The 24,279-nt window shown below is 40.8% G+C and overlaps 1 protein-coding gene across 1 annotated transcript in view; it reads left to right on the forward strand.

The window, feature by feature from the left end:
- ZNF827 (zinc finger protein 827) overlaps positions 1–24,279 on the forward strand; it is a 91,236-nt gene extending 66,957 nt beyond the window's left edge. Inside the window, exons 10-15 of the mRNA XM_085313149.1 lie at positions 12,674–12,811; positions 14,353–14,524; positions 16,011–16,177; positions 19,121–19,312; positions 19,411–19,588; positions 22,373–24,279. Of these exons, the coding sequence (XP_085169275.1) occupies positions 12,674–12,811; positions 14,353–14,524; positions 16,011–16,177; positions 19,121–19,312; positions 19,411–19,588; positions 22,373–23,180 (1,655 nt within the window). The 3' untranslated portion in view covers positions 23,181–24,279. The remainder of the gene's footprint in view (positions 1–12,673; positions 12,812–14,352; positions 14,525–16,010; positions 16,178–19,120; positions 19,313–19,410; positions 19,589–22,372) is intronic.

The following is a 24,279-nucleotide window of genomic DNA, read 5'->3' on the forward strand; positions in this document are numbered from 1 at the left end:
TTTTTTTTTTTTTTTTTTTTTTTTTTTTTTTTTTTGTGAGATATGCTAGTTGGAAGTAGGTGCTACACTGCTTTCATTGCTGCCCACAGAACATGATGTTAGGTACTCACTAAACATTATAAAGTCTTGTTCTCAAAAACAACCTCCTAATTCTGTTCCTCTTCCTGTAGTGCTCTTGGGTATAACTAGACATTCAGCCATTTTTTTTTAATTTGTTTACAAATCTATGCAGGTACATGAGGAAAAATTCTTGACATATCCAGCTTATATGACAGCTTCATAAGTGATGGAAAATTACCTGTGACAGAGTAGCAGATCAATTTGAATAACTGATTTTAGTTCCTGATCTCCAACATGCATTTTACTTTGATCCTTCACACATAAGGGACTTGTTTGGGGTTTCTTGTTATCTGGTAGTGCCCGTTGCCTTTGCCTCCTTAAGGAGGCAAAGGATTATCAGCCATCATGGTTGCTCTCTGAAGTCTGATAAGAGACAGGAAACTCATTACAGCTTATAGAAGGTGGCTCTAGGAAAGCAAGGTAGTTGGACTGCTGTTAAAGTGGGCTGTGCTTGGCATAGTTTTGGGAGAGAGACAGATTTGACAGGAACRGTTCAATATGATTCAGCATTAAACTATGTTACAGTGGTTCTGACTCTAGCACGCTTTATCTATTGCATCCTGTCTCCAAATTGCCTTGATCATCTGTCTGAGCGCAGCCTTCTTGTGCAGTGCACCCAGCTGCCTTGACAACCAGCTTCTGCTACAGTCACTGAGCAGAGGGTTGCAGATTCCCGGTGCATTTAATGGGGTCATAACCAACCTGGCTACAGATGATTAGAGTACTTCATTTCCCTTGCAACTTTTTCTGGGCCTGCTGATGTTTTAGTCCATGTGTCTTGCCAGTCTGTGATACGGTAATAGCAACTRTGTCCTGAGCGGTCACCGCAGTATTCATAACTATCAAGGTCTTGGGAAACTAAACCTTTCAAACCAGAAAGTATTGCTATGCAGGATGGACCATTTCAGATAATCAAATCATCACTTTCTCAGACATGCATGGTGCCTTCTTTGGCTAAAATGGGACAACTGAAGTGTGTAGCATGCACARTTTGTGTGCATGCGTTAGTTTTTCTCAATCATCATTTTTATTGGCCATTCCAGCAGAAAATAAGGGGRGTGTGATCAGATCCTTCTGAGAATCAGATCCTGTATCCTTCTGAGGGATACAGGAAGCTCCTGGTGAACTGGCCAGTCCCTTCTCAATAAAGCACACGCTAAAGAGCAGGACTGTGCATTTGGCTACTTCTTTTTCTTGTGAGGTCATGGCACTAACTGTTTTGGAAATAGTTTACAGGAYCTGTAAGATGAAAGATGTAAATTAAAATAGAAAAACAGAAAGAATTGCATTCAGGTCCGTGTCCAATGGCTGTCTTGAAAGGTACCTTACTTTTATCTGAAACTTGTGATGCTTGTTTTAGTATGGGCTGTCTTTACATAGGGCAACTTTTTCCCTCTTGTACTGCACAGTCTTTTCATACAGGCAAAAATACTTATTTTCGTTTCATTTCCCTTTTATGTTTACTCCTGCTAAAGCGAGATCATTCTCATGGTAAAGAACACAAGAACAAAGTCCATTCCACTCAGAATAAACAAGAACAAACACCTTCTGGTTTCATTCAGAATAAACCTTTACTACACCTCAGTCGTTAAGCCCAGCAAACCAGAGGCTGTTAAGAAATATCACCAACATCAGCTCCAAGGCAACACAGCCAAAGGTAACTATTTCATCCCACRTGGAAAAATAAAACTTAGCAATTATTTTTTGATTCTTTCAAATTTTGGCACCTCTTACTATTTTTGCGTGTTGTTTCTGAATCTCTAACAGCAGACGATTTTTTATAAAAAGTAAAATACTTTTAAATACATAACACATGTGGAKGTCAAATTTGTGAAGTGCTTTCTGAGCAGCTAAGCTAATCCAAGGTGCAGAATGAGTTTATGTGGGAGTTTACCTACCTTGTCCTGTGCTGGGAAGAGAATCCAGCATGACACAAGGCTGTCCAGSAAGTTGTTCACATCTGTGTTTTGATGCAGGAAATAGAAGGCAACTTGGCTAAGAATGCCATTGAACGACAGAACGTGATATTTAGGAAGGGAAGAAGAGAAAATACTAAATAGAGACATTGCGCTTCAGGAAGGACAACTTTAACAAACTTGGAGATTTGTGTGGAAAGAAGCATACAGATAGTTGTTGGCAGGTCCTTAAAGAAACTCAACCACTTAAGTTCAGTGAAGCTTTTGGTACTGMCTCTCACAACATGCTCATAGTAAGCAGAGAAACCTTGAGGAGGTGAAACTACGATTAGGTGGGAGACTAGCTGTCAAACTGCAGGGACCAGGTTGGGCTCTGCAAGGGTCTATGCTCACTCTTATATTATTCAGCCTTTTCTTTAATGTTGCGAGTGATGGAAAAGAAAGCATGCTTATTAAAGGCCCTGGTGACACCATGCTCGTAGGTGCCACAAGCACTTCAGAGGACAGAATTAGATTTCAGTCTTGTCTTTGTGAATTGAAGAAACAGTCTGGAAAACAGTATTCAATTCAGTGAGGACAAAATTCAGTACTTGGGGGCGTGATGAGTGCCGAGGCAGTGYAACTTAAGGGAAGGATTTGCATTAGTCTGAGTCAGAGACCATTTGTGGAGCTGACAATGTTTGCATTGCAAAAAGGGCAAACATCCATCAGAGATGCCAGGACTGGTCTGTGAGGCACATATGGTAATTTGTCTGCTCTGCAGCTGGAGCCTGAATCCAGTTTGGGGCTCTGTAATCCAAGAACAATGTGGAGGACAGCAGTGGTCAGAGGTTTAGAAAACATGAGCTGTGAGTAAAGGTTGAAGGAATTGTGTTTATTTAGTCTGGAAATGAAAAGATGGGAAACACGATAATGGTATTCAAATATGTAAAAGTGACAGCTATGAGAAAAAAAAATCTTATTCATGTGAGCAGAGCAAGGAATAGTAGGTTTAAATGACAGCAGAGGAGATTTACTTTCAACATCAAGTAAAACTTCCCAGCAGCGGGGTAGTTATGCACTGGGACAACTGTCAGAGAAGGCTGTGGAATCTCTTAACACTGAAGGGTTTTTAAAAAATGTGTTGGACAGGCACCTGTCGGGACTGACAGGTATGTTTGGTGTGTGGTGGTGTGCCTGTGGGCAAAGAAAAGACAAGGTGGCCTCCTGAGGTCCCTTCCAGCTCTAATTCTGTGATATAAATTCAGCAGTAAAGCTGAAATGATGATTTAATAACCTCTTTAAAGAGGTTTGATAGACAAGGCTTTTGGTTTATAAATCCTCAGTATGCTATGTTTTAGACTGTGCATTTTATTCAAACCCGTATATAGTCTCATATCCTCTTTTATCTTTGTTAGTATCAGAATATTTTGTAAAAGTGAACATCAGCATTGAGTCATACTGTTTCCTGAATATGAAACTTTTCCAAATACGGGCTCAACATGAAATAGAAAAAAATTCAAATTACTTTTCTGGCATTGCAAAAGGAATTGGAGCACATCATTTCTGACATCTCTTTTTAGAGTTACCTTGGGACTCTTCAGTCATCACCTATCTTGTACAAGGTTGTCTTCTACAGTATTTGCCTTCCTAAGAGTAAATTAAATACAGAATTCATCACGCTGCTGGGACAACTGAAAGCAAAAAGACAATTATTTAAACATAATCTAAGCAAAGTGGAGGAGAAGTCATTTTTCTTCTAGAGTGTGTGAGTTCAATCAGTGTTAAAATGTGCCTTTGTTATTCCTGGGGGTTTTATCAACTCCCTTTTGGGCCATCATCAAGGTGATTACCCTGGTGTCCTGCAGATGTGGCCTGGGCGGAAGGCAGATGGGGCAGTGGGGCAGGAGGAAGAAGAGGCTACTCTGCAGACAGATGCCTGTGTTTGAGAGTGAGCACGCGCAGGGGAGGGGAGGTAAGTGTCTCTTCAAAGAGTGAGTTTTGAGTTTCACAGAGACTGCAGATTCTCARGCTCCTCGCTTGGGGAATCCAGAGTAAAAGCAAAAGGAACATTTTCTTGTGCAGCAGCAACTGCTTCCTAGGAAGGGTGGTACCTCTCCCCGAGCAGCTTGCTGAAATCTGGAAGGTGGCTCTTGCTGAATTTTCGCAGTTACTTTCATCTTGTTTTGAATCTTCTATGTTAATTCAGATAGCTCAGGGTGAGGGACCCAGTCTGCATTTGGGGCTTTATTTTGCGTTCGCCTACTGATGTTTCTAGCCACTAGCTTACAGTTTCCCTAGTGTGACAGCTTTGCTTCTGCTGAAAATGATGCAGAAGGCTGAAATCTAAAGGACGATTTGTTTTTATTTGTATCTGAATTCTGGATAATGATTACTAAGTTTTAGCCTCTGCACAGTGCCTTAAATATATTACTGCCTTCACTCTGTGAAAGGAAAGCTACCATTTCAGGTGGAGTTGTGAGTAGAAATTGGCATATTGACAAAAACAAAAGGAAAAAGATGTAAAATTTGTATATATAGCATAATGGTCCTAAATGTGTATCAGGGTCTCTGATTGTTTTTAAAAAAGTTTCTTAGGAGGTGTGTTTTAAAGAGAAATTCATTAGGGCGCATCTTACGGCTGTCGTGAAGGTGTATTCAGGAGGTATTCTATTCTTATGTTGAAATGAAGTAGACCATGCAAAGTCAACAGAGAGGTTATCAGGTTATCTATCAGGCAATAGMTACAGAAGTTAGTATTTATTTACAACAGGTGTTACTTCTAAAACAGAAAAAAAGTCAACTTGTAATACTGGAATGTTTTGCTACTTAAGTGATTGATTGCTCCCTTGGCCAACAGTGATCAGTTAAGCTTTTAAGAACATAATTTGGGGAGATATTTTGGTGGTTCTGATTCCTCACCTGCACCATCTTAACTCCCTCAGTGAAAAAATAATTCAGGTTCCATCTGGACCGTATTGCATTGCTTCAGTTATAGCTTTGAAACCAAACTGACCTTCTGCACTCTGACAATTGTAAGTGATGGAGAAACTTCTGGAGTCAGTGCAAGGAGCTAAAGGAACTCTYCCATGACTAACATGGACACTAACATTACAGCTCAGGCTGGTACCCACCTTATATTGGCATGTCAGACATTTTATTTTCTTGTTGCACAAGGAATGAAGTAACCACCAAGACAATCCTACTTACGCTTTATGCTGGAACAATAAAGAGTGTAAGAGAAGTTGAAAGGGATAGAGTTGTCCAGTATTAGCCTCAACTTAATGTCATAGTGTACATGTGATAAAAAATAATTGATTTCAAAGAATGATGGCAAAGTTATTGCAGCATTAGGGTTTTTGAAAAATCTATACCTCCAGCCAGCTTCCACAACACTTACAAGTATAGACTGATTTAAGTTTTAGACCACAGGATTTCTCTCTGCTTGGTTGTTTCTCAGAGTTTGAGTTTAAAGCAGACAATAAAAACAAATCTCGAAGTTTGATAAAACAGGTGAAGGTTATCAGACCCAGCTGCTTGCTCAGAAGTTCCCTGTTGCATAAATGAAGTGAAAAGAGATAGTAGTTTTGAAGCAAAGGTAGAGGGTGAGGAGCGACCTTGCATTTTGAAATCGGTGTGTCTCTGTTTTGTCTTTGCCCTGACTCAGGTTTTGTTCGTCTCACCTTGTAAATGTCCAATTTTGAGCAACTTGTCCAGCCTTAGCAGAGAAACAGGCTTTACTGTTTTCCCCTGTTCCTCTGCTGAGGCATTTTAAAAGTTCATCTTTTACTTATTTTTTTTCTTTCACAAAAACTAACATCTTTACCTATCACTTTTGATGACCTCTTCAAGTGCTGTTGCCTGGTGTTGTGTGTTTGGTATACCTCAGTGTACAATATTGATGTTTCTTTTAGTGGGTCATGAGAGCTTTTTCCTGAAATATTTCCAAGCTTCATGTTGGGTGTTTTCAGAAGGAACATAAATAAGCAATATACTACTGATATATAAAATTGCTTGGTTTGTATTTTCTTCCATAACAGACAAAAATCTTTATGATCGAGTATTTAAATTATCATAATAGCATTACTGTTTTTTAACCTATTCCATAGTAATRTTAGTTACTTGCAAAGTAACTAAAAATTAAGAGCACCTCTGGAACTTAGTTGATATAATTATTTTACTTAGTAATGAGTCTTTCTGTGTTTTCTCCCTGCAGTTTGTCATGCAAACAGTCTGAGTATATGCTTTTTTTCRGGATTTATGAAAAGAAAAGTACACGTTCCCTTCACAAGAGGGACTAGGGTTCTTATATCTGGGCAATAATTTTTTATTAACTTCTATTATTGATTATTAAGGTGTTACTGTTAAATCTCTCCAAATTCATTTCATACCTGGTGCATGTTGTGACTGAGGGCATGCCTAMATAGACCTGCCTGCCTTTGTCCATGCTTCGAACACACTCGCTCGGGCACGRGGCTCTGCTGCCGGCGGTAGGTGGCTCCTAGGCTGGCACRAGTTCACCTTGGCCAGCCCAGACCACAGGCACTCAGGTCGTCTGAACAGGCGCCCCTGGACTGATGCCACAGGGGATGGCACTGAATGCTTTTAATAGTTACAAAAGGCATGAAAAGAAAACCTCACAGAGRGACAAACTTAGGCAAGCTAACTTGGAATTCCAGCTGAAGTTTTCTTGTTTCTTTTTGGTTTTGTGGGGAATATAGAGAAGTTTTATGCCAAAAAATCAGTTGCTTATCACTGGCTAATAGTGGATGAGTCTGCTCACAGTCAAAGATGCCTGGCAATATAAGACCAGACAGGTTGGTGTGATGCTGGCATCACACCAGTGACAAATGAAGGCTGCAGGACTACTCAAGACCACAACTTAGATAACTTAGATGATGCTTAGATAACTAGCAAGGATGTATCTTGTACAGGAACTACAGTATGTGGAATAATTCCACCATTTGTTTTAACTGACTTACTAGAATAAGAATCTGGTGACACAAATAAAAGTTCTGTGCAATTAAGTTGGGAATGGAGTAAGATATATAGTATTTGGCAAGCTGCAACTTCTTATAGTCAACAGATTTTTGAGCTTGCAAGCCCTTTGCAAGCTTTCACTAGACAAGCTTGCAGTAAACCTTTAATTACATATTCCATGAAGGGAGTTCTCAATTTTTAAATACGGTGTACTTGCCACAGATGATAGGTGAACATGTAAGTGGAAGGCTCCAAAGCATTAAAATGCATCTCTGATCATGGTGCACTGCAGAAAGTAGGAAAACTGAATAACACAGATGAATTTAGGGAGAAGAAGGAAAATCCTTTAAGAAAATAAATATTTTTAAAGCCATATTTGCATGATTGCCAGACCTGAATGCCTTGTTTCTGAATAAGTAATTTTTTGAACTATTCATCTTTCAAGCATACCAAAATAGAAATAACCTTACAAATGGGACAAGCTTTTGTGACATTAACATAGAACTACACACTCTATGTGTGTAGAGTATATTTTCCTCTTTGGTAAGTGTGAGGTACTTGAAAGACAGCGAAGGATAAGCTAGCTGCAAGTTATTTCAGGCTGGTAGCAACTAAAGGTTGCAACACAACTATTGAATGTCCTACGTCTTTCTGAGGAAAGCTGAGGTGCCCTGCCACATGTGTTGGTCCTCTTTCCATTAGCTCATAGAAATCTGGTACCTTGTCTGGCACTATTTTTTGTCATTCATTTTTCATTTTGAAGCAATTTTTTTATGTATTTGCTCCCATGGGAGCTTCCTCCTGCATCTCTCATTCTTTGCATCCAGGTTTTTCCTCTGTGGAGTATGAGGCAGTAGGTGTTGAGCATTTCCCTTCCCCTTTTCTTTATCAGTGATCATCTGTCTACCTTTGCCAGATTTATGTCCAGTTCTCAGTTTGACCATCTCTCCCTCTTCGCTGTCAGCCCCCAACAGGTGACTATTCTGTCACCAGACCTCCGAAACATCGAAATGGCTTTCTGCACCACACTTAGCTGGCAAGCAGGACTGATCAAACATGGTCACACGGTCACTACCTGACCGCGGTAACCACCGCTCTCTGCATTCTCCCTTCACAGACATTTTCTTCAGTGAACATCACTTTGTTTTCAAAAATACTGACCTCRTATGTTCTTGACCATCTGCACGGTRTCAAACTGTCTGAATAACCCCAAATATAAACATGTCATGTACTTTCAAAAGAACAGAGAGATAATAAATGTTGACCTTTCTTGTTAGGTTTCCTCAGCACTCTCATTTCTACCTCTTTAAGGAATACCTGTTGCAAAGGACAATCTATTTAATTGATATCTGTAGGATTCCGTATGAACATAAGAATCTGCTCTTGTGGATTTTGTTGCTTCTGAGATCTGTGGAGATGTGAAGATGAACCAGAGAAGCAGCTGTTTATGTGAGTTACAGGATGTGACAGCAGACAGTAAACCAACCAAAGTTATAAATATTAATTTATCTTTTTTGAATGACACCTTCATCAACTTGTTCTGTTTGCTTTTTGGCTTTTCTTTTCTGTTAAATAGTGGTTTCATTCTTCCAGTTATTTATATAAAGATATAAAGCTAGGTATGGCATTGAACAACAGATTAAAATACAATRTAGTATAAAACACTGTAAAGCAATAATCAAAAAATAAGTAAGTTAAGTACAAGAAAATAAGTAATCTAAGTACCACACAGACTTCAAATCTGGTCTCTTGGGACCTTTTTTCCTTTTTTGGGGGGGCGGGCAGAGAACAACACTTCTGGCAGACAAAATGCTGACTTAGTGACTGGAGTTATTTATGTATTCAGGTCACACTTCATTCTCTTCTTCATTTACAACTTCAGCCAGATGTGGTATCCTCTCACAGCATTTCTTGACAAAAGTCAGGTTAAAGGTTTTTCAGAAGGGATGAGGAATATGCTCTCCATATGGATACTACTGGCTTGAGGATTAAAAAAAAAAAAGTTAAAAAAGTTCACCACTAAACAGGAAAACTGAAGATATGTAGGTGTTCAGAATTGTGCCTAACAGCTTAAGAGCGGGGTAAATATTAACTGTCTCTCAAGCTGCTGGGCTTAATTTGCCAGAAATGAATCTGGTAGGGCAGGAGGGAGGGAGGGACAGAACAACGTTTCTGTAGTCAGTCTGCTTTATCTTCACCTCATGGAAACATGAGATGGTGACAGTGCTGCCAGTTTCTAGCCCTGTCCTGGATGATCAGCTTTACACAGCTATTCACTCTGAGGTTGACTTGGGGTTAGTAGGGAAACAATGCGCAGTGATGCAGAAGGAAAGGAATAGTGACCATTGAAATGTATTTGTTTTATATCACAAAATTTGTTGAGCCTAAAAACATTAAAAACTTCTTAATTCTTAAAGATTTTATGTAGAACTATTTCAAGATAGTTTTATTAATAACCTGTAATATACTGAGTTTAAAATTTTTATTACTTTTTAATGATGTGCTGGAGRATTAGAGGCCATTAGAATTAGAATTTTACTAAGCATATTTTGTTTCAAACTCCAAAGCCCACACAGGAATGCAGTCTATTACTTATTAAACAATTTAAGTATTATTTTCTCATTCATGCTTTTTTAACATTAAAGCTTCAGAATTTGCCTTTGAATATTAATTTAAAGCAGAAATCCTATACCAAGTCCTCTATTTTTTATTTTTTTTAAGTATAGGGACGCCTTGGTGAAAGATGTGTTTTGGTGAGGATATCTCTCATAATGATGATTTATCATTTAACATTAGTTGGTCTTAGCCCACCTTCTTCGTGGACACTGAAYAACCTCTATTTAAGGTATTCTTAAGGGATAACGATGCTGACTGTCTCGTAAAGTGCTTTGGGATACACAGCAAATGCTTTGTGCAAGCTGATATTATGGTCTTCATGTCAGTGGACATGTACTCAYATCTCAGGAAACACCATCCCCTGGCATTAACTAGAGACAAGGGMCAAGGATTGAATATAAGTGTTGACTCACCTGATCTTCAAGTCACTGGTGAGGTCAGTTTTGGGAAGATTTCTGGAGCACTACAGAGTGGACAGAGGGCTTCAGGCAGCCACTGATGCTGCTCAGAGGTGAGGCAGGTGGAAGGAGGTGGTTTYCCTGGAGCTGGGGAGTCTCCCACAGAGCAGTCAGGCTGCACCAGAGACCAGCCTGGTTGCCGCAAGCTAAGACGTTTGCTAAATAGAAAAGGCACTTTGCCTTAGAGAGAAGATTCAGGAAAATCAGAAGAAAGAAGCACTGTACTTAGGACCCTAGGAATATATYTTCAGAGTAAATAGAAGCACTTGAAAATCATCCACAGTATCCCCTTTTGWATCAATGAAAAAATATGCAAGGGTGATTGTAAGGGACTTGCTTTCACCAGCTGAAGATAATCAAAAAATTAATATTCTTCCAGCTTCCTATGAGCTTCCCAGAACTCATAGCTGTAAATCCACCATAGGGAAGAGGATATATTATATTTCACCTTCTTAAGAGATAAAAGATTGCTGATGACTAATGTTGAAATGAATTGTTAAGAGACTTATTTACTTTTAATTGAACCTGCTTGGTTGGTACATGTCCCAGTTAATTCATTTTTGTTGTGACCATATTGAAGCAACATGCACCTTTGTGACCTTCTCCTATAATTATTACCATATTCCTCTTTTGAAGCACTGTTTTGATTGTGTACTCAAAAAGCTCTGCTAAAGCATCTGTAGTATTAGTACAGAGTCAAATTTTCCATTGTTTTGAACTGAAGGATCTTAACAAAAAGTGTCATTTGTTACTGAAGGTTAAGGGTTGCTTACCAGCCCTTAGGGCTCTGGGSGCTATTTCTTTCTTTCTAAGTTTTACAAAATTACTACTTTTGAAGATGCAGAACCTGTTCTCTCACTAAAAATTCTTTAAGAAGAATGTGTTGTTGGGTGGTAGCACTCAGAGGGGCCTCATCTTTCCTCCATTGTGCTAAATAGAGGAGGACAAAAGAAAGTAAGAGCAGCTGAAAGGTTGCTGGCAAGCATGATGATCCCTAAACTTCCTGAGATTGCTGTGTGGAATCTCTGCCCTAATCTCTGCACTGGTTTTATTATTGCTCAAATTAATTACAATAGTTGACAACTCTTTACCTAAACCACAACAGAGCTGGCTGGGCACCTAACTGTGAAGAAGGGACTCTTCCAGACATGGTAGCCAAACTTGCAGTGGTAGGTGACTGTGTGAGTGAGGTGTTGCCTGTGCAAAGGTGGTGGTGGTGGTCAGGGGGGAATGAAGCATGAAGAAGGTGAATATTCCTCGGTGCTTTGTGGGTTTTACTGTTTTGTTCCAGACTCTGATACAGTAACTTAAGTTCAGCATGATATTTTTGTACTGTCATCTGTTCCTCTCCTGTTTACCAGAAAATCCCAGCCAAATAGTTTTCCTCCATCGTGCCATGCAAACATGCAGCAGTGGAGGTAGTTGTGGGCAGCAGCTGCACAGGGGGTGTGCGATGACAGGAAGGTACTCTGAATGTTGGATCTTTCATTCAAGTGAAAATAGGAGGTCTTTAAGCAAAAGAAAGTTGCAAAACCAAACTATGCCCACTGACTGTTGTATTCAGAAAGCTGCTGAATGTCCTTGTGGTTTTGTGTGCTTCTTACTATGGTAGTCCCTTYGCCTCAGGCACAACAGGACACTCGCAGAGGATACTTCTTTCCACAGGGCTTGCTGATACTGTTTCCCATGTGATTTAAGTAGTGTCACTGCTATCCTCAGTCTCCATTGGCTCTCTGTTCCCTTCAAATCAGATCAAAATTGGACATTCTTTTAACTTACTTTATAAATACTATATATCTTTTTTCTCTTCCTTGTTCCCTGTCCTCTTCTCTCTACTGTCTTACAGAGTGCCTTCATCTCTGTTTTTATGCTGTGTGGAATTGCCTTTTTGTACAGGAGACTCTCTGTTTTTGAAACAATTAAAAACACTTCTTTAAAGATAATGGCTATCTCCAGGTCTCAGCCTTTTAATGAAAGGGCTCTCCAAGCTACTGGGAATTGTGATGCTTAAGGACAGCAGGTACTGAGGAGCASCTACCCCAGATACCACCCCCTCACTGGCAGCCTGTGTCCTCTTGGTTTAACTTTTGCCTGAGCAATTTTCATTCTCCTTCAATGGAAGACTGCTCAGGTAGCAAAAKTTACTCTGTCAATAGAAAAGAAAAAGTTTGAAAATCCTCCTTCAGCCCTGAATAATAATCCAGGATAAAGCAAACTACCATCTCGGACTAGATCTACTTCATACACCAAGGGAAGGGAAGGTGGGTAATTGAGAGAGCCAAAGGAATGGTCTCTCCACAAAAGCAGAATCAGAGGTTAATGCTTTGCAAGGCTTGCTCTTAATTTCTCTCTTCACGTAATCTGGTTCAACTCTTTAACTTTGTTTAACTCTAATAAAGTGTTCTGCTTTAGAGTACATATGAAAAATGCTATATGAAGTATTTCCATCACTGGAGTTTTCTTTTTACATAAACTCCTGTGCCGCATCAGACAGCATGCAGTTGAGGTGTCGGTGCACAACACCTACAGGACTCTACTGAGCGAAATCTGAAAGTTTGAGAGTTGTTAAAATACAGCTTTCTGTTTATGCATTTTTTGGTGTAGAAACAGAAAAACTAGGGCTGGAGGCAGGAAATGGATTGCCATCTTGGAAATTTAATGACCAGCTCTTTCCCTGTGACGTGTGCGGAAAAGTGTTTGGCCGACAGCAGACTTTGTCCCGACACCTCTCACTGCACACAGGTAATCCGACGCTTTTGTGTCTGTCTTTGCAGCGTTGAGCAAATCTGCTTGTTCATCATGGTTTGTTTAGGTGGAGGAGGATGAAGGTAAGCACAAGAGTGCATATGGAAGGAGCCATCCTCAGCTCCATACACTCAGAGCACAGCCACGTGCAGCAGCGGGCCAGAATGTCATAGGAGCAGCATTCAGGGAGTTAACTAATGTTTTGTTTTTCTTTACAGAAAAATACATTTATCTTTACAAAACGTACATTTGTCCAAGTTCCAATACGCCTGTCTGTAGGTATCAATTGGTTAAGCACGTCTCTTAACAGAGCTCTAAAGAGAAGACACAGCTTTTGTCTGTCCTTTCTTGCATTCACCTAATGAGCTTTTTAAACCCTACTGAACAACAAAAGATCTGGCCTTGGTGTTTCAGATATGATGAAACTGAAAGGATTTAATGTCTATAATTTACCTTTGCTCTTATCGTTCACTTCCGCTGGAAGAAACGGTCTGTTTTACCCCATCCCAGCTTCTCTAAAGTCAATTGGTTTCAGATCAGCTGAGACTAACAGTTTTTGTATGGAAGATGCACCCTGTTAGCCTGCTGAGGCACACTGCACAAAATAAGACTTGAAAGCAAGAATTTCTGATCCGGTGCTGTAAAATCTTATTGGTATAATGCCAGAAAATGTTGTACCATTTAGTAGAGCCACATTGAAAAGGTTCAGACACTCTGTTCCATGACTTTGTGGGGTTTTCTTAAACTGCTCTACTGAATTTCTTCAACCTAACACACTTGTAGTAGCATATTTCAAATTTAGAGCTTCAGATCTTGAAAGGGAAAGCTTGCAAAAGCTTTGGTAATGTAATGTTTGTGGGKTTTTTTTAGATTAATCAACTCCTTACAAAATGAAGTCTGGCATGTACAAGAACTTTGCTGCCAGGATTCAGAAACATTTARTTAAAAAAAAATCATCTCTATTTTTAAAGTTGTGAAGCATCAGAAAGAGATGATGAATTTGTTTGGGTTGTTTAATTGTTCTTTGACTAGTTTTGGTTGGCTTGTGTTCAGAACTGGCCTGATGATGCAGCCTTCTCTCTCCTCCCCACCCTCAGATTTTAATACAAAATCAGACATCAACTCTCTGCAAGTTATCACATGGGCAACCTCTGGAATACTTCACTGGACCCAAMAAATGAAATAGATGCTAGGTAAAGGATGTAGTTGTAGATTATTGAGCTGATCCTGTACTGGCTCTGCTGCAGCTCTCAGAGCTGCAGTTACCCAAATTTTCCAGCATTTATAAAGTTTTATATTATCTGACTACAAATATTAGACCAAATTAAAAAAATACCCCTAAACTACCTCCAAATGAGTATTTTTCTGAGCAATTGCTGTGAACTACTGTAACTTTGCAAAGTCTCTAGCTTCCCAGGTACCTCATTCTGAAAGCTGCTTGGGGAAACACAAAGGAATGCACACTTGGTTACTGGGTCTTTAAAAACAGCTTGCTTCAAAATGAAATGTGCATTTAAGGCTTTCTGCTTCTTTTTCAGAAGAGAGAAAATACAAATGCCACTTGTGCCCCTACGCTGCTAAGTGCCGTGCTAATCTGAACCAGCACCTGACCGTCCATTCTGTGAAGCTGGTGAGTACAGACACTGAGGACATTGTCAGCGCTGTCACTTCTGAAGGCAGTGATGGAAAGAAGCACCCTTATTATTACAGGTGAGGACCCAGCAGAGGGCCGTGCACAAGACACGGGCATCTGAATGTCTTACCTGCCTGYGAAGGACGTGTTACAGGGCTGCCCTTCTGGCCTTCCAGGGTGGAACTGCCCCAAAAGTATTTGGCTTGCCCATACCTGACTTTGGGCCCAGCAGCAAAACCCAGCCGGCTGCCTCATGGTGTTTGACTTGGCTAGCTACTGGGAAAGACTGTGTTTTCGGATCTTTTAATTTTATTAGTATTAATGGCTTTGTGAGGCAGGTGTACTCTTAGAAACCTCTTAAACTTTTTATGCAATCTTCATTTAAGTTTTGTGTATGGGAAAGTCCCATTGTGTACACAGATTCATGGCAAATCTAAAGCACAGTGCATCCAATTGCCTCTGTTGGTACCATTATTTTCAGTCAAATCCATGAAATCAAATGGTAAAGTATAAGAATTACAATCTMCACACACGTATTTCCTCTGCTTTCTAGAAGTATGTATGTTCTAAGATTCAGTGACCAACATAATGAGAGAGAGAAGACCATTAGGAAAATATGCCTGAAAAAATAAGAGGAATTGCCCAGATAAAACTGTTGTTTGAACACGCTCATTTTTGTATGCACTGTTGTGTGCTCTGCAAACTGTGATAGGCACCCTAGTGGCCAGACAGATTACAAAATCACTCCTGTTCTCAGTCAAAGTGCCAAGAACAGATTTAATTACACAATCATAGAAGTAAGAAATAAATGAGACATGCTGTATTAGATTATCTAGTCCATCCCTCTGGGAAGGCAAAATAGTGCCCCAGAGTATATGCCTTTTCAAATGTTTTTGGCTTGTTTTAAATGTTAATGGCCTAATCAAAACAAGAGGAGGGCTCTGCATAGAAAGTTAAATTAAAGGGTCCCTTCCATTGCCTCTAAATACCACTGTTTATGCACTGGCTGTGAAATCTGTATCCTTGCTAATTATTTGCATAGCTGATGACTGCTGTTTTTCAGTCAAGCATAAGGAATGTTTGAACCCATTTTTACTTGCTTACACTGAATCTGCCAGGCATTTTGCACAAGATCCCAGTTTGGCATGGGAACCATTCCAGAGCTTGAAAATAACTCCTGGAGTGTGCAGCAAGCTCTCCGTTTGTCAGTGCATCAGCCCTACTAAACATCTTGGCAAGGCTGCAGTGCATCTTATTGCCCAAAGGAATCAGCTAGGTGATGCGCAGCATCTGGAATCTGTAGTTTTTAATTAACTTTATGATTATTTAGCATCATTATAGCATGTACAGGATTGTTGCATTGTGCCTGCCCTTAATCATGTTGGCCTGGCCATCAGTTCAAAGGCAGTTCAGCAGATAAAAGAATTTTCCAGTGAACGTTCAATGGTGAGGAAGAAATCAGCACAGTGAGTTTCTACTTACAGAATGAAGGGAAGGGCAATATGCTTATGTTTGTATTTTGKTTTTTTATATATATGCTCTTGAATTCCCTTCTGCCTGCAGCTGTCATGTATGTGGATTTGAGACAGAGATGAACGTGCAGTTTGTCAGTCATATGTCCCTCCATGTGGATAAAGAGCAGTGGATGTTCTCGATTTGCTGCACAGCGTGCGATTTTGTCACCATGGAAGAGGCAGATATGAAGGCTCACATCAACAACAAGCACACAGGTGATGATCCCCCTCTCCCAGCTGCAGTGATCACTCTCTCCCTTTCTTTTTAGGTGCAACCTTCACACTTCTCATCAGCACTCTCTTTACTTTCACTGAAATGCTTGCTAATTAAGGCCTGATCTTGCAAAGTTGAAGTGAGTTGGACTTCAGCCAGGCAGATGGTCTGGTAGTGCAGATCAATTTTCAAGCTTAGGGAAATAAATGAAGGACTGCTTAGCTCCCTCCCTCCCCCCTCCAAAATCTCCTCTGCTGTTRAAGACGGCATTGCGTACGTGTTTTGTTTTTCTGGCTGCTTTACTATTTCATCAAAATCATGATTGTCTTTATGGTGACAACATGACTTTGGGTGTTAATTGTGCGTACCTGGTTGTAGGTATAGAGTACACAATATGTTGAACTTCRCTGTTGGTCTGTTTTCCCACACAGTCTATCAGTTTGAAATTTCATGTTAATGTTTAGTTGACACTGTGATTCAGCAATACCACAAATGTGGCTTTATATTAAATAAGAGAACAAGTCATATATTCCTTTCTGGTCCTGTTCACTCAAGCTCCATATGCTTAGTCCAAGTAATGAAATCTGGCATAATTTAAGAAGAGGAAAATGGAAATCCTTTTAATTTCTCTCATAACACCAGCAGAAGGGTTTTACTGTCACAAGCTACTGACAATTGTGTTGACAATGTTAAAGGTGAATTGTGTCTAGCTCAATTTTTCCATTGCTAAATTGCTTTTCCTGTCCTACCAGGAATTAAACTGGGAAAATAGGAGGGGTGGAGAAGGACAAAGGAAAGGAGAATGCAGTTGTTTGTGCTTACAAATACATGAGTTAAATGTAACTATAGAGATGCAAAGTATTGGGAAGCCTTCGTGGGATTCTGTGCCAGCACAACTCTCAGCATTACTGTAYGAGCTCCCATCTCCCAACCCTCTAAGGTGTTTGCATTCACTTATGACTCTGGCTACATACTAACGTTGTATCTAGCCCCACTTTACATATATGTAAAATACATATAGGAAACCAAGGCAAATGGAAACAGCCATCTATAGCCACATGTAAAGTTTGCATCAGAGATCAAACTGAGCTGTAGTCTACTGTTTCTTGCTGTTGTGGCTCAGAGTTTGGAGCTGCTGTTGGTCTTTTAAAGCATCTCTTTTAAATATTTGTTCCCTATTCATCCTTTCAAATTCAGCAATTTAGCTGGTGATTCTGTGAAATGCCTGCAGATGTGGTAAATATGGGGGGGGGGGGAGATATTTTCTGGGTCACTTGACTCCAGTCCTTTACTCTGTAAGGTTACCAGGTTATAAAAGGCCTATTTGTACACATATTAGTAGATGTCTTCAAAAAAGTAGAATTGTTTTGAACCAGATATTTTTATGGAGAGGCAGGTGCAGGATTTCCTGCTTTAAAGATTAAGGACCTAAAAATYTCAGCCTGTGTCTTACTGATAATCAGTGCCCACATACTTTGCTCTTGTGCCAGCACTGTTCTTTATCTGAAAGCGTATTCCCCACTCTTGCTTCCTTTGCATTTCTTCTCCCCTTCCCCAGTATTTATTCCCTTAATACATTTATGGAAAGCAACCCTCTCCCCCTAAATGTTCACTGAGCCTTTTCTCATATGAAACGCTCTGCAGCAGCTACTGGGAATAGCTCACACAATATATTCTGTGATCATATTTAACTTCTTTGGAGGCCCCATCACACTGATTGCACATATTCATCCCATGTTCTGCTCAAATTCTTCTTCTGTTTTCTTTGACTGTTTCCTACTTACAACTCCTCGTTTGTAGCAAAAATTCTTGTTACTGGCCTTCAGGTCATAACCTTGTATTCTGTACTATTAAATTTCATTCCATTTCTATTATTCTGGTCCCAAGGTCAGTGAGTCTTTCTGTGTGATATCTCAGCCATCCTCCCTGTTGACAGCTTAGGTCATCAGATTTCATTAGTGCATTCCTAAAGTTTTATCTTAGACTTAAAGGTGCCGCTCATTGGTTTAGGACTAGGCACATAAATATTGTTGTTTGCAGGGTACTTGGTTAGAAGACTTTATCACATATATAATATGAAGCTTTGATAAAATTGCTTTTAAGTACAGCTCTGATTAAACCAAGACACAGGTGGGAGCAAATAATTTGCCCATTCTGTCTCTTTGGCTCATGGCAGATTAAAATGGATTAGAGAACTCTCTAGTATGAGAGTTCTCTTAGTATGAGAACTCTCACTCTAGTTCATTTGTGTTGTATGATGCAGTTTGGGATTAGAACTTCATACATTTATTGCACGCATGAGGAAACTCTGGTGGGCTTCAACTTTAGATCCAGTTAAATAAGTTTTTCTTTTTAATTAATTTTTCTTCATTAAGAGGTCCGAGACCAGGCTGTTAGCTCTTACAGTCATTATTGAGGATGTACCCCCAGTACAATGAGTGAGATTAGTCTCCTTTGCCCTTCCTCCCAAGTTTACCCAATGGACCCACATAAACAGGAAGGTGGGGCGACCAGTAACAGTGTGCCATGAACGGCACTTCTGTAGGTTTAGGCTGTGGAAATCAGAAAGTCTGTTTCTTTTCTAAGTGACAGGTTCTGTATTGATTTTGAACTCTGTGCTAATCAAAGTGCTTCTGAGGGGTTTCCTCAGTCTGGTAATGGAGTTACAGGCTCCCTTCCTTACTACCATTGCAGACAGAATGTAACCTGGGATAAATGGACAGTTGTAGTGCTGTACACATATGAGCGCGTATGAACGCATATAAAAAGGAGGGAGGTGCAACTCTGATGCTTCCAAAATAGATCAATTAATTTCAGACTTGTTCATAAGTAAGCTGGAATTAACTTTAAATACATGAACATTTTTCCTGAAATTAAAAACAGGGTCACTGGGTTTCCATCTAATATGCTGTACTAATTAGTGCTCTTTATTCTGTTTTTTTCAGTTGAAGACAGGAAGACATCCAGTGAATCTAACAGCCCATCTTCATCTTCTTTGTCAGCACTGAGTGATTCTGCCAACAGCAAAGAAGACGCAGAAATAACCCCAAAAAACAAGGGTTCAAACAACCTGCTAGTCATTTCAGTAGTGCCTGGTAGTCAGACTTCATTGAACACTGAAGAGAAGTCAGAGAAAGGTAAGAGCTTTTTAAACAAATACAAACCATCACTTTCTATGCAGTGGATCTGGCCAAAATGTCAGCAGTAAGTGTTCCTTTTTTTATTTATTTTTCAGGGTTTGAATGTGTTTTCTGTAACTTTGTCTGCAAAACAAAAAACATGTTTGAGCGCCATCTGCAAATCCACCTGATCACACGGATGTTTGAGTGTGACGTGTGCCACAAGTTCATGAAGACACCTGAACAATTATTGGAGCACAAGAAATGCCACACTGTCCCCACCGGTGGGCTCAAGTAAGGAAAGCAAGTACACAAACTTTTACTGTGTTAAGCACCTCTAATGCTGCGGGTACAGGACAAAAAGAAGTCAATTAGAAAAGATTAGTTAAATGTCTGATAATCCAGATTTGGGACTTCTAACTAGTTTAACACAAGTGCAGTCCCCCTTAAGGCTCCCTTAAGTCAGGCTTGCATCGTAACAGCTAGGTATCCTAGCTGTAGACCTACTGTCCACTTGTCTCTGAGCTCCAACGAAGTGTCATCTTTTCCCTTTTCAAGTCAAGTAGGAGACAGYATGTGATGGGTCCTATGGGTAATGAGGCAGTACTACACAGAGGTGTTGGCAAACTAAGAGGTTTTCTGAAGGCATTAGAGCAAAGGAGAGCGTGCATCACATTCTCTGTTCTACACCTGGCTCAGAGAAACTAAACCCTACACAATCTGTGGAACAAAGTCAGCTTCTGAAAAAAATCAGCTCTCTCTCTCAACTACTTATGGCCTTTGTAGATTCTAATGCAAAGTCAGGAAGTCTCCAGGAAATATTAATTTTGATGCTTACCGCTTTGGTTTGCACACCTGTACTGTTCTGTAAATTAACATGTAATGAGAAATACACTACTCTAAGAAAAAAAAAGCGCTTGATTTTTGGCTGAGCTGTAACAGGTGCCTGATTAGAGGGGGCACCTTAACAAATAACAGACTGTCTGCTGGAATTCCTTCTCTGTGGTAGAACTACTTGCAGTTCATTTGCTGTTCCAGTGTAGGCAATACACGTTTTGTGCTGTAGTTGTGGGCTCAGTGCAAATCTTTCTTCACCATCTAGGGGAAGTACAACTCCACGTTGCTGTTTCCACACCAGAGTCTGAGTTGGCATCACCATTCCTTTTTTAAAAKGGCTTTATTTGTTTTAAGACCTGAGGTGCTGCACTTTAAGGTCTGTTGGTACAGAGCAATGTTTCTAGAAAGTGAGCATGTCCTTATGTCAGAGTTGGACCCGTGAGGGACGGCGTGACTGCTGGGGCCACGTGCTTGCTCTCTGTGCACAGACAATGTGACGTTACGCAAGGGTGCCTGTTCCTGGTCTCCACTTGTTCCAGCTGCTGCAGGAAGAGCAGCTGGAACCGCGTCAAGCCCAGCAGACCTCCCTGCTCGCATTGCTCTTGCTAAGTAAACTAACGTTTCAGTGCGCTTCAACTGTCACGTGACTAATGCACCRCGTTCAGCATTATCCTGAGTAGCTCTATCAGTTTGCAGCGCAGTTTAGGAAAACTGGTTCTGTTTGCCAGGCAGAGTCTGGTCTCCAGCTCAGTAGTTCAATGAATTGGGATCCATGATCGCTTGTGATGTGATGACTCAATCTGGGAAGAAGACCAGACTGAGAAACATAGCGTGCCAGAAGGACGTGATGTCTGTTCTGGATGTGCAGACCAGTTGTCTATTGCACTTTGGTTTAAGCTGCACAGAATCTGCTCTATTTATCAAGGAAAAACCATGACCTATGACTCAGACCTTCTTGGCAGAATGGGCTTCTCGGTCTACATAAGTTATTCCTGCTTCACTCAAATAACTATTAAGTACCTTAAAGGCTGCACCTAAGAAAAAGTTCTGATTTTTTTTTTAAGGCATCCAGAAGAGCCTGAAGAGATCTAAGTAAATTGTATTTTTCTGTCTCCTGTTTGCTTTGGGGGAAGAGAAAAAAACATGATTCCTCCAGCTCCAGATCAAAATCTGAGACTCTGATCCAAAAAGCTCCCAGCCCAGGAGAGGTATGTGTGCATAGACATTGACAGCTGAGTGAGTCCTCTGTTTTAATCAAGTTAGCCTCAACACCAGGCTGCCTCTCTGGATCACAGTACTTCATGTACAGCAGGAAAACTGTCTGGATGTTTTACTGTCCATTTGTCCTCCTGTACTGTTCATTGTGCTCAAGAGTCTCTTGTTCCTCAGTTAGATAAAAGTTAAACCTGTAGGTGCAACTGCTCTACCATTTCTAGCAAATGAAAATAAGCTGGGAGAGAGAGGACCTCTGCTTAGAAATGATCTTAAATGATGAACCCACATCCTGTTCCCACAAAGCAACACTTCCCCCCACCCTCTCCCTGGTGCAGGCAGGCTGTAGACCAGCACTGCCAAACACGTCCTCTTTGAGCATGACTAGCTCATCTCCCAGACGAGGGAATCCCTACAGATCAGCCCAACACACTGCCTTTCAGGCGTGTCTAGCGGGATACCCAGCAAGCTTATTGTTTAAGGTCATATAAAAGGAATTTTGTAAGCTCTTGCTATAGAAATGGCATAACAAGTTTATTCCATTTTTTACTTAAAACTGTTGCTTTTATAGTCATCTGTAAAAACTCAYTTTAAACCAGTTCTTGGTGGTAAAAATGGCAAAAAAATGACTTCATGCAAACACTAGAAATGCCATTACACAATGTACCTGTGACTCAGTCACCCATTCTGCACATCCCAGCCTGTTTTGCAGCATCTTCCCCGTTAAGGTAAGCCAGAAGATTAGTGGGATGCTCCTTCAGAGTGACTCCTCACTGGTTTCCTAGGAATGAGTGAGCCCTACTGCCACTTAATGGGCAATCCTACTCCAAGTAGAAACACACATCAAGATGAACTAAATATGCTTAAGAGGCCCTACAAGGGAGAACCTGCCTTTTTTTTTCCACCTCCTCCCCTCTTGTTAGTGAGTCGGAAAGGGGCTGAATGACGGGTTAAACCAGGAAAGCAGGTTTCCAAGCTGACTTCTTTTCTTTTCTTCTCTGTCACTGCCCTCTATTGCTGTATTGCCAGGTGCCCGTTCTGCATCTACTCTACGAACCGCCCCGCAGCGATGGAGTGCCACCTCAAGACTCACTACAAGATGGAGTACAAGTGTCGGATCTGCCAGACAGTGAAAGCAAATCAGCTGGAGCTGGAGATGCACATCCGAGAACACCGCCTTGGCAACCATTACAAGTGCGACCAGTGTGGCTACCTGTCCAAGACTGCCAACAAGCTGATTGAGCATGTGCGTGTCCACACYGGTGAGCGCCCTTTTCACTGTGACCAGTGCAGCTACAGCTGCAAACGCAAAGACAATCTCAACTTGCACAAGAAACTGAAGCATGCTCCACGCCAGACTTTCAGCTGCGACGAGTGCCTGTTCAAGACTACCCACCCCTTTGTCTTCAGCCGCCACGTGAAGAAGCACCAGAATGGGGACTGCTCYGAAGAGGAGAAGAAGGGCCAGTATTCAACCTCCAAGGAAGCCAGTCCACTCCTATCAGTAAACAGCTGCAGAAACCTCCTCTCACCCCTCTCAGTTATGTCTGCCTCCCAGGCTCTGCAAACAGTGGCTATGTCAGCTGCACACAGCAGCGGGGCAGAGCCAAACTTGGCAATGAAGGCCTTGGCCATCAACGGCACTTCCTTGTGCTTCGATAAATACTGGAACTCCGAGTTTGCCCACCTTATTCCCTTAACAATGTTTTTCCCCAAAAACCACTATGATCTCACATTCCATCCACCCAGACCTCAGACTGCACCAGGAGGTGCCTCTTCACCTAAACACTCCTTCCTTGCCTACCTTGGACTAACAGAAAGGGCAGAAACTGTCTGAGGGCAGTTATATTCTGTACCAAAAATACCCCAACAAACCCAGCAGGTATACGTTGCTGCAAAACATAGACCGAAGAGGTAACGAACACTTGTACTATATATATCATTAGTAAGGTTTAGAAAATGGCTCTGTGTGTATACTTATTGCATTGACATGAAAGCTGCTTTATTAAATCTTCAAGAGGTGACCTACTGCATACTTCTACCTTCAGAGGCATGTTCCCAGTACTCTTATCTAAGAAACTATTTTGTCTTGTTAAGCTGAACAAGAGTGTCCTTAATGGCAATCAGCACTTGTAAGATTTCATATTGATTTTGGTGTGTGTGTGTGTGTGCGTGCATGTACGCACGTGCACAYGTGGGTGTGTGAAAGAGAGACTATCTATCTGCAGCATGCCATTACATTGCTTTTGCACATCTTTTGTATTGGCTTATTTAATTATTATTATTTTTTTCTCCCTTTTCACACTCTTCCTTCAGCCCCTGCCCCTGTCTCCCCCTGAACTGTAGTAACGCTTGGTTCAGTGTGGATTGGTGTATTATTCGAGTGCTGTTTTGCAGCTTCCTGTAGGAGTTTGATGCCTTGCACTCATTTGTCAAGGTTTGAGGATTTGGGGTAGAACTGATGAGGAAGAAGTTGCTTTCAGCACTGCAGGATGTCATGCTCTCGTATGACAATGAAAAGCGTGTGTATGTACCTACATGTGCGGAGGCAGTGCGAGAATTCACACACCACAGAACAGGCCCAAGTCTCAGCTGTTACACCAGTAAAACAAACACCTGAGGTCGGGCCACAGCATACATCTTTTTTTTTTGAAAGGGCATATAAATATTATATATATGTATATGTGTGTGTGTGTATCTATATAATATATATATATGCATATATATGTTTATATAGATACACACATGCGTGCACGCGCGTATACACACACACACACACACACACACACACACACACACACACACACACACTGTATTAATGCAGTGGTTACCTTTTAGTTTGCAGGAACAACCTGTATAGCTAGAATTTTATGGTGGAAAAATCCAACAAAGGGGATTTTAAAAGGGTATGGATAAATTCTGGGTATAAATACTCA

The sequence above is a fragment of the Rhea americana genome, unplaced genomic scaffold (genome assembly GCF_003343005.1).
Source record: "Rhea americana isolate MKP2758 unplaced genomic scaffold, rheAme1 scaffold_38, whole genome shotgun sequence".
Classification (NCBI taxonomy): domain Eukaryota; kingdom Metazoa; phylum Chordata; class Aves; order Rheiformes; family Rheidae; genus Rhea; species Rhea americana.